At 43.6% G+C, this 14,920-nt stretch overlaps 1 protein-coding gene across 2 annotated transcripts in view; it reads right to left on the minus strand.

The window, feature by feature from the left end:
- The window catches only part of LOC146866324 (E3 ISG15--protein ligase HERC5-like), a 551,381-nt gene that overhangs the window by 183,008 nt on the left and 353,453 nt on the right, over nucleotides 1-14,920 (minus strand). For both annotated transcript variants that reach the window (XM_085635591.1, XM_085635598.1), the window contains 2 exons: nucleotides 4,243-4,413; nucleotides 2,442-2,600 (listed from right to left, as the gene is read on the minus strand). In XM_085635591.1, coding sequence (XP_085491717.1) covers nucleotides 2,442-2,600; nucleotides 4,243-4,413 — 330 coding nt within the window. The remainder of the gene's footprint in view (nucleotides 1-2,441; nucleotides 2,601-4,242; nucleotides 4,414-14,920) is intronic.

Here is a 14,920-nt window from a genome sequence, read left to right on the forward strand (position 1 = left end):
GGCAGGATGGGGCCTTGACCGACCCCATCCATATTGATCGGAGGGTCAGGCAGGGTGGGGTTCTGGTGCCCACTCTCTTTACGCTATATTTAAACGGTGTAATTGGCCTTCTGGATAGTGATGGGTGTGATGCACCCAAGATAGGAAGGCGGAGGGTTCCCGCACTTCTTTTTGAGGATGACACCTTGTTAATATCCTAGTCGACGCATGGTGTGTAACAACTCTTGAACACCTTTTTAACTGTTTTGTGTGGAGCAGGGCTTGGAGCTTAACAGCTCTAAGACCAAATGTATGATTTTCACCAGACAGATGTCGACTTTCTGTAAGAGGAGGATGCTAGTGGGTGATACAACCCTAGATGTAAAGTCCAGTTTTGAGTATTTGGGTATCAAACTGACCAAGAATTTATGCTGGACACCGCAGGTGGAAAAAGCACATTTATCTTTGTTCCAACACACTGCTTATATAGGGAAAATCCACAGAAAAACATAATCTAGAAGGGCGGCTCCGGCATTGGAAATATATAATGTAAAGGCCCTGGGGCGGTTTTATCTCGTGCAGAGCTGTGGGGTTATTGATATACAGAGAGCTTTTCGATAGTTGAGCAAAGTTTTATAAGAACCACACTGAACCTCCCTGTTAGTAAACCATTGCTCCCCCTATATTTAAACATGGCTCAAAAGAAAATTGCCCCCAACATTGAGTGCAGAATGTTGACCTATTGTTTAGGCTATGGACAACACCTACCCTTGATTCCTTTTGGGAGGGAATTAAAGATATTTTGGTCCCACACTACACAAAGAAAATACTGTGGCTCTGCGCTATTATGGCCCTACTTCTCCGATTGAAAGTGGACAAATATTGGACCTCACCAGAGAGCATGTGTTTGAGTGGCAAGGTCAGTATAAAGGGATTATTCTGGGAAAGTGTGGTAATTGACAACGTTAGACAGTGCAAGGGCTCCTTATCTGTGTCTTTCACCAACCGGAAACAAATGGGCTTTTATAAAAGTACCTTTGATGAAATTGTCCCTCCATTAGCAAAGAAACTCTATATTCAATTTAGGTATGGCATCTTACCTGTAAAATCATTCACTGGTAGATGGCAACTGGAAAATGGTCCATACGATGTATGGTCCATGTGTAAGCTGTGAAGGATGTTGTGAATCGCTTGTCCATGTTCTGTTTTTTTTGCCCCTTTTATAAGGACATATGTGCAAAATGGATTGTTCCTCTGTACAAAAATCTGGGTTGTAGGGAGTTTCAGGAAAAATTCTGATTATTGCAGGGTGATACTAGTTAGATTGTAGTATTTTGTCTGGCTATGTTTTTAAAGGCATTTTGGATTAAGCACACAAAACTACTACTACAGTCAGCTAATGATCTATGATAAAAATTACTCAATGTTTGTGAGGTACCGTGGTGCGACATTTACATTGCTGTAGATTTTATCTGGGATTTCTGGCTTTTTATACCTTTTACACAGCGGTTTGTATCATAAATTTTGTGACTTTTATACTGTGTTTTAAATATGCTAGCTGGACATTTTTATATACTGATATCATCTTATTTATTGATATTAATAGTTGCATTTTTATGTATATGTGTACTGTGGTTGTTCTGTCTGTCTAAACTTTATTGATCCACAGAGATCGAAATAAAGTTTTTATTGATGATGATATGATAAATATAGATAGATAGATAGATAGATAGATAGATAGATAGATAGATAGATAGATAGATAGATAGATAGATAGATAGATAGATAGATAGAGGTGGTATACTAAAGAATATAAAAACATTCACAACAGCTTAAATAAACAATGTACAGTTCAATTCATAGTCTTATATTTGCCTTCATAAACATTTTTTTAACCATACAAAGTAGAGGACATACTATCATTCATAATCCTGTATACTTCCATCATTATAAAAGAACATACTAAAAAAGTACTGATTTTTAAAATTATGTGGCAGACTTTAAAACGCTACCAACTGGCAGGGCTTTCAACCTTTTATTACAAAAACATTCAAAAACCTGGCACATGCACACTCATAGGTGCCTATCTTTGAATTGTTTTTTAAAAGTTTATTTCAAAAGCATTCAAAGACAGTTGGTTGCTTGTGCATCTGCACATGTGCACACATTGGCGGCCATTTTATAGTATTAATTTTGTAATAATGCTTTACAAAAACATTTTTAAAATTGCCAAAACTAAAAGGCTCGCAGGAAATGCCACAATGGTGGCTTTGCCAATGCTTGTTTAGTGAACTCACTTTCAGATAATCTGCTGTTGATTTTATGTAAATGGACTATAATTACTAGAAAGAGCCACTAAAAATATGCTCAGACATTGGCAGTCAAATAAATACAGTGTACATGTATCAAACAAAAGATAAGTGAGAGGCCACTCAAACAGATATAAGAAAATGTAGACTCACATTGGCGGGAAACCACAATGGAGAAAACTGGGCGCATTGGACGAACATTTTATACTCTGGAAGGAGCATTTCCTCAAATACATGGATGAGCAATATCCTCATAGAACTGGCTTGGGCGTAGGGAAATAATACATAGGGAAATATTCCAGTGTATGCCACCTGTGGACATAATGTGAAATCACCATCTTAGTTTGTTTCCATGTTCAACATACTTTTCTATTTGCATGCATCTAGTAAATTGTTAATGTCCCAAATAGGGTAAGAGTTTCAATACTTGTTTTGCTTATATTTATGGTAGTAATGCAAACAAGAAGCCACTTTAAATCGATAACAACAAACAACGTGGGTGGCCAGGCAGAGGGGGGTAGGACAAGAAGTGGGAGAGGAAAAGACGGGATGGTCAGAGTCAGTGGTGAAGCTAAGACTGAAAATCTGACAGAAGAACAAAATATACGCTTCTCGTGCAAAGTGGTCCTTGAAATCAAGGTCTTTATATTTTATTGTCCTCCACACTTTCTGGATCTGAGAAGATGTAGTCCTTTTTGGTCATCTGGCACTCTAAATTTCACAGTAAGGAATAGGCCAATCTTTGCCCCATAGCCAGTAATTTATTTTTTACCCACATTCCAAGTGCTCTTCTTTATCAATTCATGTGCAGAGTGTGGGGCATGGTTGTATCCCATTGGTGTTTGGGTCCTCTGTTCTGTTTTTCAGCCACCAAGATCCTCTCCTTATCCCTCGTGTCAATTATCCCCAAAAATATGTTTGGATTTCCCTATGCCCTCTTCTATCGTAGTGCCACTGCCTTACTTTAAACATGTGGAATTTGTCCAGAATCATTGTCTCAGCTAAGGTCCAGTTAGTGATGTGCCCAACCACAAGACCTCTCAAGGCAGGACCTAACTCAGGGAAACAACCAACGTACATTTCAGTACAATAATTGGCAATATCTCATGTAGACCAGAACCAACCAACAACCATCTAGGAATGGAGGTGAACAAACCGCGACAAAAACCGTCACTGAGCCTTTTAGGGTTTCTTCTTCTTCAATACTGGTAACACCAGTTGTATTTCCTTATTACTTAAGCTGGTTATTTTAATTTCTTACTTTATCAATTAACTGCCTACCTTTGTTCTACTCTCTGCCAGTTTCTAATACATCATTAGGGGATTTATAGTCACTAGTGATCATGGGTTCATACACCTTCTATGACTTTTGCCAGATTTACTTGCTGTAGTGGTAAATCTGAAACATGTGCAGTCCAAGACAGAAACAAAACTATGCCATTATGTTATGAGTGAAATACAATGAGGGTAAAGCAAACAGACTTGCCATTAGGAGTTTGGGACTTTAGGAGGCATGGGAATGGTATTTGTGCTTACTGTTTTTGCATAGTCCGAATAACGGTGACACAATGGAGCTTTTCATTTTTCAGAAAAAGGAGGGAGCGCTGTACTGACACCTGATCAACGCAAGTGCTATTTGAGATAGAGATAGCTGAGCATGTGCGAAGCAGATGTAAATAGCCGAGGGTGTAAGAGAAATTAAAAACATGTGTAGAATGAAGTCTCACCTGTAGAGATTTCACATATTTCATCTAAAAACACATATGTTTTTGAATTTACATTTTTAAAGAAGAATTCAGTACATAGTCTAAAAAAGCAAGGTAATTTCAAATCTAAATTAATAATACAAATTAAACTAAAACCTGCAGTTCTATGTAGAGTAATAGCAATAGTTGGTTAAATAGCCTGTCTATGGTCTTGCGGAAAAATGACTAAATGATATTGTGAAGGTTACCTTTAGTTGTTTTCTAAGATCAGAATCCTTCATTGCACTCAACACGTTTAAAGTATCTTCCAATACGTTAGTATTTCTGACATTGAGAACACAAAACGGACAGTTGGGGACTTGGCTGCTTCCTTCCATACAGTCTTTGAACCACTGACTGAAAGCTTCCACGCTTCCCACCTAAATAAATGGAAATAACAATTGTTCATAATCTAGTCTTTGTATTCAGTTATTTTCCCACTACTGAACAGCCATAGAAATTATTGGTAAAAGTTTAAAAACCATTATTATTTTGGAGGAGAATTAACAAAACCACAGCAAAACAGTTACATATTTCAAAAGAGTGGGGGAGGGTTGCAATAGCGAAGTCAAAATATCAATCTGCAACAATATCGCATTCACAATATGGACTATTCTATACTGCCTAGGCAAGCAGGCCTGGAGTTAAGAATAGTAAATCTAAACTTACCTACATATACATACTTTCACGATATAGTGATGGGCGAAAGTAGGCCATCAATATATCAGCAGGTCGATATTGTCATAATTAATATTGTGACATACAACCATTTCCTTTCCTTATAAAGCAGGAACAGGAAGTAACCACCATCATTTACAATCACATATAACAAAAACTTAGTGAAATAACCAACTGCTTAACTACTTCACATTTTAGGTCAATGACGGAGTATGTTGTCCCTGGTACAGTACAGCGGCAGGAAACTGCCGCTAAAGCGGCGATAAGGGGCTTGATAATATGCCCTTGAGAATTTCCCAATAGAAGCCCAGGTTCTGGTGTGAAGGACATCAAACCTGGCCTTCTATTGGAACTCTCAAGGGCATATTATCAAGCCCCTTTTCGCCGCTTTAGCGGCAGCTTCCTGCCGCTAAAGGGGCGATAATGTTATTGCCGTTCTTGATAATATGTCCCAAAGTGTTTACTACCCTATACACTTCACAGAAGTTTGATCTAGGCGTGTAACATAAAAAATACCACTATTTCCACCAGAAGTAAGACTGCTGATGGGTTGTGTCGTACTCTGTGTTAAAGGGTCATTTGCATTCTATGGAATACTGCTCCAGTATTCCATAGAATTCTGCACGACCCGTGAGGGTATGTGGAATTGTACAGTTGACAGTTGGAGGAGAGTTGACAGGGGCTGAGAGACTGTGGTGTTTGCAGCTTCGCTATCGTGAATAAAACATGATAAAGAAATCTTCCAGAAGTTGAGTGCTCATTTAAGGAAGATCGCTACAAAGTTTTGATGGCGACGAGTACAGCGGAGCTGAAGAACCCACTACAAGTTCTGCATTACGGACAGAATTTCAGATAAACCTTTGTACCTTCATTTGACTGTCTCACCCGGTCCTGTAAAAGGTGGAAGCTGGAAGGATGGTTTGGGGTTAGTAAGCCACTCCTGTTTGGTGTGAGCGTTCTGATCAGGTATACATGATCAAGGCAAGCAACACGCAGTTGCAGGCCCATACGTTCTACAGCTGCGATCGTTGAGAAACATGCATTCCACAAACATCATCATCTGGGAACCATTTTCTATTAAGGCACAGATGACGTACTGCGTGCATTCCACAGACGTCACCATCTGTGCACCATTGCGCATTGAGACACTGAGCATATCGTAGGAGCCCATTTAATGTTGGAACTGCCCGCTTCTGATGGAACCTTGTAATGCCATACGGCCATTTTACCATTACGGAGCAAGTTGTTTAATCGTCTCATTTGCAAACAACAGTGAAACGCACACTTATTTAGTAGCGTGTCAACAATCAGTGACATGCAGGCGTGGTTAAGCTGCCGATCAAGATGGCCGCGTCGCTTTGGAGCTCCGCCGTACTCCCTTTGTCCTAGCCATGTATGGGACACGAAACAGCATCCAAATAGCACAAGCGAAGCAGTGGTGAACGCGTAAGTGTCGGGGGCCAGAGACTGCGCAAAACAGACATGAATACGCTCACTGTTGCCACAGAATAGGATGACAGCCGTGGCCTTGCGGTGCTGTACTCAATTGCGCTGGAAGGAGGACTTCGCTCCAGGAGTAGGAGGAGCTGTGCCGATCGTAGCAGGACCTATTCCCCACCCCAGACGAATTGGCAAATGGAGGAGACCAGATAGGGGAAATATCAGTGACGCTACAGGCAGGCCATCGTGAATAGATCGGCGGTGCGGAGAGCGAGCGGCCCGTGTGGCGGTTGGGCCACACCGGAGAGCTCCTTGTCCTAACGGCAACCAGAACAATGTAAGGCTGACCCACAACGCCTCCAGAGACCCCATGGTGACAGGGTCCACGGGTGAGCCAGGAGGCAGGTCGTCGGGCCATGCTCGGCTGGCTGTAACTGGGTGGGGCTTCCGTTAGATGCTGCCTTACCCTGGACACTGCTGCTCCGGGCGCCAGCAGCGACAACCCACTCAAACACGGCAACAGCCCCAGATTTTCAAAAGCACGGTACGCTGTAGCCCACAATTATCTGCAGGGCCAGAACTACAATAAATGACCCCTCATGCACTGAGTGCTCATAATTAGCCTAGCGGAGTAGGACCCCGTCAATGCACAGTGCCAGGCCAATTACCATGGGGGCCAAAGAGCCGGACAGTGCAGTGGTAAAGCCCCCAATCAAATCAGAAGGCGAGCCCCCCTGGGGCAGGGCATCCCATACCAAATATCTGGAAAGAGACTATCCGTGGGACAACTAGGAAGCACTCCTAGATCCGATGCACTAAAACCCCACTGGGACAAGACTGCACAAGTCCACCACGGGCCACCCCCATATCATAGCCCGAAAACTGGCAACACATTATGCTCTACCACACCGGTGGGAATTGGTCTGCAGCAACTCCAAGCAACGCAAGTTAAACTTCGACAAGGCGAAGCGAGCCAGAGGGACACTAGGCCCAGAAATGGTGGAAGGCGGGAGGTTGCTAGATAACGACGCAGTTGCGGCAACGGGATCAGACGCCCTCATGGCGAAACTCAGAGCAGGGTTTAAGGCCCTAGATACCCTTTTTGACTCACTAGATAAACGCCTGGATATAACGGGGGTGCGCCTGGATGGACACGAAGGTCGGCTTGACACGGTGGAGGGCAGGATCTATGACCTAGTGGATGGATCGGCTAAGACGACAAAAAGACTAGAATGTTTGGAAAAACTCCTGAAGATGGTGGCCATGAAAAATGAGGACCTTGAAGCCAGAAGTAGGCAGAATAACGTTTGCATACTAGGTATACCAGAATCCACAAACACAGGATGACTCGATGGATTTGTGGAACAATTACTAAACGACTTGTTTGGCAGGGAATCCTTCTCTTCTGCATTCCTAGTAGAAAGGGCACACCGAACTCTGGGGGCATGCCCGAACCCAGGATGCCCCCCCTCGCTTGATAATTGCCGGGCTCCTCAATTTTCGGGACAGAGACACGGTATTGCGACTGGCGAGTGACAAGGGGCCTCAAAGTTGGCAGGTGTCGTCGATCTCCTTCCATCCGGACTTTACCTCCATGGTACAGAAGGCTCGCCGAAAATACACTGGAGTCAAGGCTACCCTCTGAAATCTTGTCCTGAAATATGGAATGCTATACCTCGCACGCCTGAGGTTGGACGTGAACGGCATTTCACAGATTTTTTAAACACCTACAGCGGTGCAAGAATTTTGCTGCACCTGAGCCAAGACTCAAGGCACATGGCAAAAACCTCTCCCGAATGATCACCCCCAGATTCTAACTCAGGAGCCAGCGCTGATTTTTTCTCCTCTAGCAAACGCTCTACCAGAGCCCAATACATGATTGCTTGGAAGATGGCATCAGACTAAAATGAAGATAAACTTCTGCGCTGAGAGACTGAAATCAAATACCCAATGCATGGCACGCAGACTTGCTTATAACACACTACATGGTGAAGGGGGAGCCGGCGTGGCATCGCCACCTCCCAAGTGTATTTACACTAATAGGTTAAAAGTTGTAAAGTTACTAAAGTTTGATGTGTGGAAGAGTTAGGGGCATGGGTTTTCCCCATTGCAATGGGCATGGGGATGGGTGGGGGGAGGGAAGGATAGGGGATGTTTAGATTGTACCACAAACACTTTTCTTTGAGAATGCTATACATACCGTACAGAAGATCTCAGAATAATACACTCCAATCATTTTAGCACAGCAATGAGTGTTAAAGATAAGATCTGCCCCTTTACAAACATCACATTAGCATCCTGGAATATATGGGGACTAAATGACAATTGCAAGGCTAAACAGGTAATCCACTATTTACAGTGCCACCAAGTAGATATTGCCTTCATACAGGAAACACACTTATCACCTGCTATGCTGTCCACTTTCGCCTCGGGCTGGGGACCCCATTGATACTTTGCGAGCTATAGCAACTATGCTAGAGGAGTCTCTATAATAATTCACAAGCACGTCCTGTTCCACCCGTCAGCAATGCGAGCAGATGCGGAGGGGCGATATCTACTGGTGAAGGGTTGCCTACTAGTTCACCCCATACTATTAGTTAATGTATATGCACCAAACACTGAGCACCTGGACTTTAACCTGGACCTTTTGACTCAAATTGACCATATGGAGGTAACCCAGGTGTGCAGTGGGGGTGACTTAAACATTCTGCTTGATCCTAAACAAGACAGCAGGGCAGGTACACCTGACACTAAACCTAGAGCCAGACTTGTATTAACAGACCTTAGGGAAGCATATCATTTAAGAGATGCATGGTGCCACCCGCATCCCACACAGGCAGCATATAGCCACTTTTCAGCACAAGACACTTGGACCCACTTAGACTACTGGTTCCTTGCACCCAGTTTAACACAATGGATTGACACCGTTCAGCATCTACCATGCACCCCGTCGGATAACTCGCCGGTCCTTGTAAAGTTGCGTTTTCCAGGGCGGAGGGGGGGGAGGGGCAATGGAGATTCCAGGAAATGGCCCTTAGGGATGAATTTTTCCGATCTGAACTGCGTACGGCAGTTGTGGAATACTTCGAGATTAATAAAGGGACAGTAAAATCCTGGGCCACACTATGGGAAGCCTTCAAGGCTTCCATAAGAGGGATTTGCATAGCTAAGCATGCCAGTGTCCTTAAAGACTTGCGGCACACGTTAGGCCAGTTAGAAAAACAGCTATCAGAACTAGATCAAACACAAACAATACAACACCAGCCATCCTACCTACGACAACGGGCCACACTACTGACAGAATACCAAGAAGCGGCAGATTGGGATACACGATATCTGGGGAAATATGCAGTAGCACAATGGTATGGAAAAGGTGAAAGGCCAGGTCGTACACTTGTACGCCTGCTACAGCCCCCCAGAGACCAACCTTCCGTCTCTGCTCTCCAATGACCCGACGGCACATATATATCAGACACACTCAGTATACAAGAAGTAGTAAACACTGATTATTCCGAATTGTACACAGCCCGAGCTACGGCGGATAAAAGGGACAACAACCGATAGCTAGAGAAAGTTGACATGGTTTGGCTCAATTCATCACACCAACAATTCCTCGGTGAGCCTTTCACGGAAGACAAGGTCATTCAGGCAATAGAGGCAATGGACGGTATCTCTTAGAAACGTACCAGGAGGCAGTGGAGAGTAGCGTGCTCCCGGCCATGCTCCGAGAAGCTGTAATAATACAGCTGCCTAAGCCAGGGAAGAACACGTTGCAATGTGGTTCCTACCGACCACCTTCCCTATTAAATTTTGATAATAAAATACTGGCCAAAATGCTAGCCACCAGGCTTTCTCTCTAACTAGACCAGATTATATTGCCAGCTCAATCTGGCTTTGTCTCACAGAAGTCTACAGCCATGAATACGTGGACACTCTTTGCAGTTCTAAACAGAATCTCATCTACTGTCCTGGCTGTTGCAGCAATGTTGGATGCCGAAAAGTCATTTCACTCCCTGGAATGGCCATTCTTGCAGTTTAAGTTAGGCAGAATGGGAATCCCACTGAGATTCATTTCCATCATTAACCTATTATACACAAAACCTACAGCATGTATCCGTCTAAATGAAACACTGACACCAGCTTTTTATCCCACATAAGGGACAAGGCAGGGTTTCCCTCTCTCTCCACTATTTTCAGGTCTCGCCTACGCAGCGCGCAAGTGCTGCTTTGGAGTGACCTCTTGAAATCACTCCCGGCTTTTGTGGAAACTCATGCATGTTCTGCACTGTTTCAAATGGCCACTCATGCATGTACAGCATTTACCTTGCGGGAGCGAGCAGCGGCGCCATCTGTTTGCAATTATCACACTCGCTCCCGCAAGGTAAACGCTGTACATGGACTGAGCCCGCAGCATCACCCCCAGGAAGTCACTTCGCGATATCTCCTCTCTCCCTGCACATCAAACACTGCTTCTGACCGCCTTGCCCGTCAGTCCTTCAAGAAGGCAGTGCCACTTATTGACAGCCGTGCCTGTGAAAAGAAAAGAAAAATGTGCTTTTCCAGAGTTTGCGTGTGTCCCTGCCTGACCCTTTAACAAGAGTCGCACATCTTCTTGAAGCTTTACACTTGTTTGCCTGCATTTATACACTAGGAGGTATGTTAATATGTCTGCCTTTGGCGCAGTTTTTCCTCTGCTCAGTTGGGAAAAAGTACAGTGGGGCCTGCGAGGCTCGAGCTCTGTCTGTGCGAAGGTAAAGTTTACCTGTCTTTTTTTGTAGTTTTAAACAGTGTGAACTCTACCCGATGGTACTGGAGCGCTTTACATGAGTGCCAGATTAAGTGATTTGCCCAGCATCAGAGGATGTGGATCCGACGCTCGAATCTGGTTCCTCAGCGCCAAGGTTGTTTTTAACGTTCTTGATGCTTAATTATACTTTATGTAATCTATTTTGTATTCATTTATAGCCAAACGTTTTTGTCTTTGTTTATTTCAGTATATTTCAGGAATCATGAAGGCAACTAAGAAAGTCATGACTTGTTTACAAATTTACTGAATATGAGTGGATTTTTCTGATTTTTCTACATTTTTTGCCTTCCTTGACATAAAAATAGTGGTCCTGGCAGCAAAGACTGTTAAGGTGGCAATCCGAGGTAACGGCAGAGCATGCCTTGTTTTAGTAGGACTAGAGGATTAGGGCATGACTTAGCTTAACCAAGCACATAGTGATCGCGTGATCAAAGGGCGGAAAACGTTTTATGTTTTTGGAGGCACCTTCAAAGTTGCGGTTTTGTTGGAATCTCTCAGAAATGTGTAAGGGGTTTCTGCCTGATCCTCAGGATAGTGGTCGTCATGGCTCCGTGACTCAGGGACACCATATATCAAGGCCTGGGTGTTTCTTAATATTCCATTTTTTTCATGTGTGTGTAGAGAGGCCATCCTTCTCGTTTTTTGCAGGGTTTTCCTGCATTAGGGTGTTGTGTTCAGTTGCCTGCTCTCAGCTGGTACGTGCTGCCAAATGTACATTTTTCTGCTTACGGCTAACACAGGATGCATCAAGTGGCTTGCCAGAATGTCGTCATCTCAGTATTTCGATCATCTAGGAGTTGTTAAAAGAACTGCATGTCTGTGGGAGGGAGGAGCTGTAGCACAGGAGGAGGAGTGCACAATGCAGCTTAAGGGAAACAGTTGCCTTTAGAGATAGTAATAAGGAATGTGGAGATGCGCAGATGACCATGAACGTGCGAATGAAAACCCTGCTGGCGATATATGCTTGGTATATGGTCATAGTTTTTATTTCTATCATTGAACCTCCTACAAGATGCACACCCATTGTGAGATCTGGGAATAGGCAGGTAGAGTATGATTTGCCCAAGATCAAACAATTTGATAGAGTTGGAGACCCGAGATTGTAATGCATTTCGGTACTGCTGGTTTAAAAAGGCTAGCGCTTTGCGTCCATCCTGGTGAAAAGACCACGAGAACGGGCACAGTCTATCCACCCTGTCAAGGTAATATTCAGTTCAGGTTTCTTTTTGCTAGAAACTTAATACAACTTTCAGAATCATTATAAATACTCACAATCTTGCATAAAAATGGGAAACAGAACAGTACATTTTAAGGGTGATTGTCTAAGAACATGCAACTTATTCAAATGGAGATACTGGGATTAAAACCCACATCTAATACATTTTTATTTCCAGCACATTAGGTAAAGCGGTAAATCCAGGATTATATGTTAAGTATCGTATTGGTGTCTGGCCACCGGAGTGGTTTGCCCACATTGTTAGAGGTACTGTCAATGTTTTTTTTGTTTGTTTTGTTAGTAACAGTGCCTATCAGTATAATATCTCCCCCTTGGCATAGCCAATAGGTCTCGCCTTTGGGATCTTATAAGTGTTTAGCTATCCAGCACAATATCCTTGGTGCAACAACATCAACTGTTGCATGGCTAAACACTTATAATGTCCCAAAGGCGAGACCTATTGGCTATGCCAATGCTTGTTTGTTATAGCACTGGACCCTCTGGTGCGCCACCTACAAGAGTGGCACCTCCCTAGGGGACTTCAGTTAAATACTGGCCCGCTCCTTCTCACATTATATGCAAATGACATTATTCTCTACGTGCGGAAGCCAAGCGACAATTTGGACCCTGTGATTAGATAGGTAACCCGATATGGCACCGGACTCCACATAAACTGGCGCAAGTCCAAAATCTTCTCTTTAACATCGGTTACCGGGGAGATGGATACTGAATCCCCACTTGTGAGATGTGAGGAATCCGTCAAATACCTGGGGATATATACACAGAGACTTAGATCAGATACTAAGGCTTAAATACGGAGTAGCGATGGAAAAACTGACCAGTCGAATAGAATGATGGCTGAAGCTGCAACTAACCATAGCGGGCAGAATAGCCATACTTAAGATGGTGGTATTCCTCTTAACTATTTCACAATATCCCAATCCCATTGACTAATGCCTTCTTTACAGCACTACCTACATTAATACTGCAACTCATATGGGGAGGTAGACAACCGAGGATAAGCTGGGATACCCTGACAATACCTTACGAATGCGGTGGGTTTGGGGTTCTGAATTTCCACATATATTATCTGGTAGCCCAGTGCAGCTATGCCAGACATTGGTGCCACCTGGATGCCAGGATACCATATTCAAAACCGGAAGCAGATCTTACATACCCCACCCCTTTAGCAGCGATCTTGCCTGCAGGGTTATCCCGAGACCTTCTAGACATTCAAACAGTCTCCGCGACCAGCTAGGCTTGGAAAAGGCTCATCAGAACTCACTGGCTCATCCTTTGGCGGGGAACACCTGGTTCCCATCACACAAGAGACTCTTGTAAAGTGTACCTTGCCCAAATACTCTTTAGAAACTACTGGTGACCTATTCCCTAAAGGGCATGTCTTTACCCGGGAAGAGGATGCCAATTTCCGAGATGCCCCACTGATGGACCAATCTGTGCTGAGGCAGCTGCAGGGAGCACTTAAAAGAGCTCAGATCCCCAGTTACCCCATTGAACCGACTGAATTTACCCCTTTGACATTACTCATCAAAGATACGGGAAGGGACCACCTAGTGTCCAAACTATACAAAACGTGCATAGCACTTCTCCCTACTAGAGACGCAGGAATACGAGCTGTGTGGCAACAAGACCTGGGTCATACACTATCATATTTCCAATGGTACCACTGCTGTACACAGACACGCAAGAACGCCTTAAATCACTGTCATAAGCTCCTAAACTTTAAGTTCTTATGGCGTGCATATGTCAACCCTATCAAAGTTAATCGTATGGATCCCTCTCGTCCACATACTTGCCCCAAATGTCTCGCCCCTTCAGCGGACTTTGCCCATATGACTCGGACTTGTGTAAAGTTGACTAGGTTATGGAGGGACATATTTACCGAACTCTCTCACATTACTCACCTTGATCTTACACCTACCACACTGCAAGCACTACTGGGGTTCGTTCATGACATTCCTAAATCAGTGCAACGCTAAGTGGCTATAGCGCTAATGCTCGCCAAGAGAGAAGTGGACATACACTGGGGAAACAAGTATCCACCAACACTAAAGGCATGTCTTTCTAGCCTAACGCACTGCAACACAAACAGCTATATCTATGCACAACTACAGTCACCTACTTATATACTGCGAGACATATGGCAGCAACTACGCATATACCTACTTGAATTACAAGAATCAACAGACCCGTATGTTGAACATAATGCATAATTGTAACTCCCGACAGGTTTGATGTTGACATGGAGAGCACTTGTAGGCAGTCGATAACCATTTTAGGTATAAAAGAGACTTGGTTCTACATATTGTAAAAGGGGGAAAAGCTGATTGCAAACTCTTTGAGTAATATTTCATGTAAATAAGATGGAATGTAAGGTATAACAAGCAAAAAATGTATGTTGATTATGCACAGTACCTATTTGAGAAAATATGAAAAATAAAGTGTTAAAAAAAACAATCAGGGACACGCAATAATTTCTAGCGTGTCAACAGACAGTGATGCGCATACTTATTGCTTGTGTGTCAGCTGTCGGTTGAAGTTTACCACCTAGAGTGCTACATGGTATACCCTCACCCAGATACTGGTTGTATCCATGGATTTGTACACAGTTTGTGCATTAGCATCCAGTGATACATAACAACTGTGTCTACACTCTGTGGCAGGCACACTTTTCTTATAACATTCATTGTGTCTTCATCCGTGCTTCAGATTTTTATCTGGGGTC

This window comes from Triturus cristatus, chromosome 2_1 (genome assembly GCF_964204655.1).
Source record: "Triturus cristatus chromosome 2_1, aTriCri1.1, whole genome shotgun sequence".
In the NCBI taxonomy this organism is placed as follows: domain Eukaryota; kingdom Metazoa; phylum Chordata; class Amphibia; order Caudata; family Salamandridae; genus Triturus; species Triturus cristatus.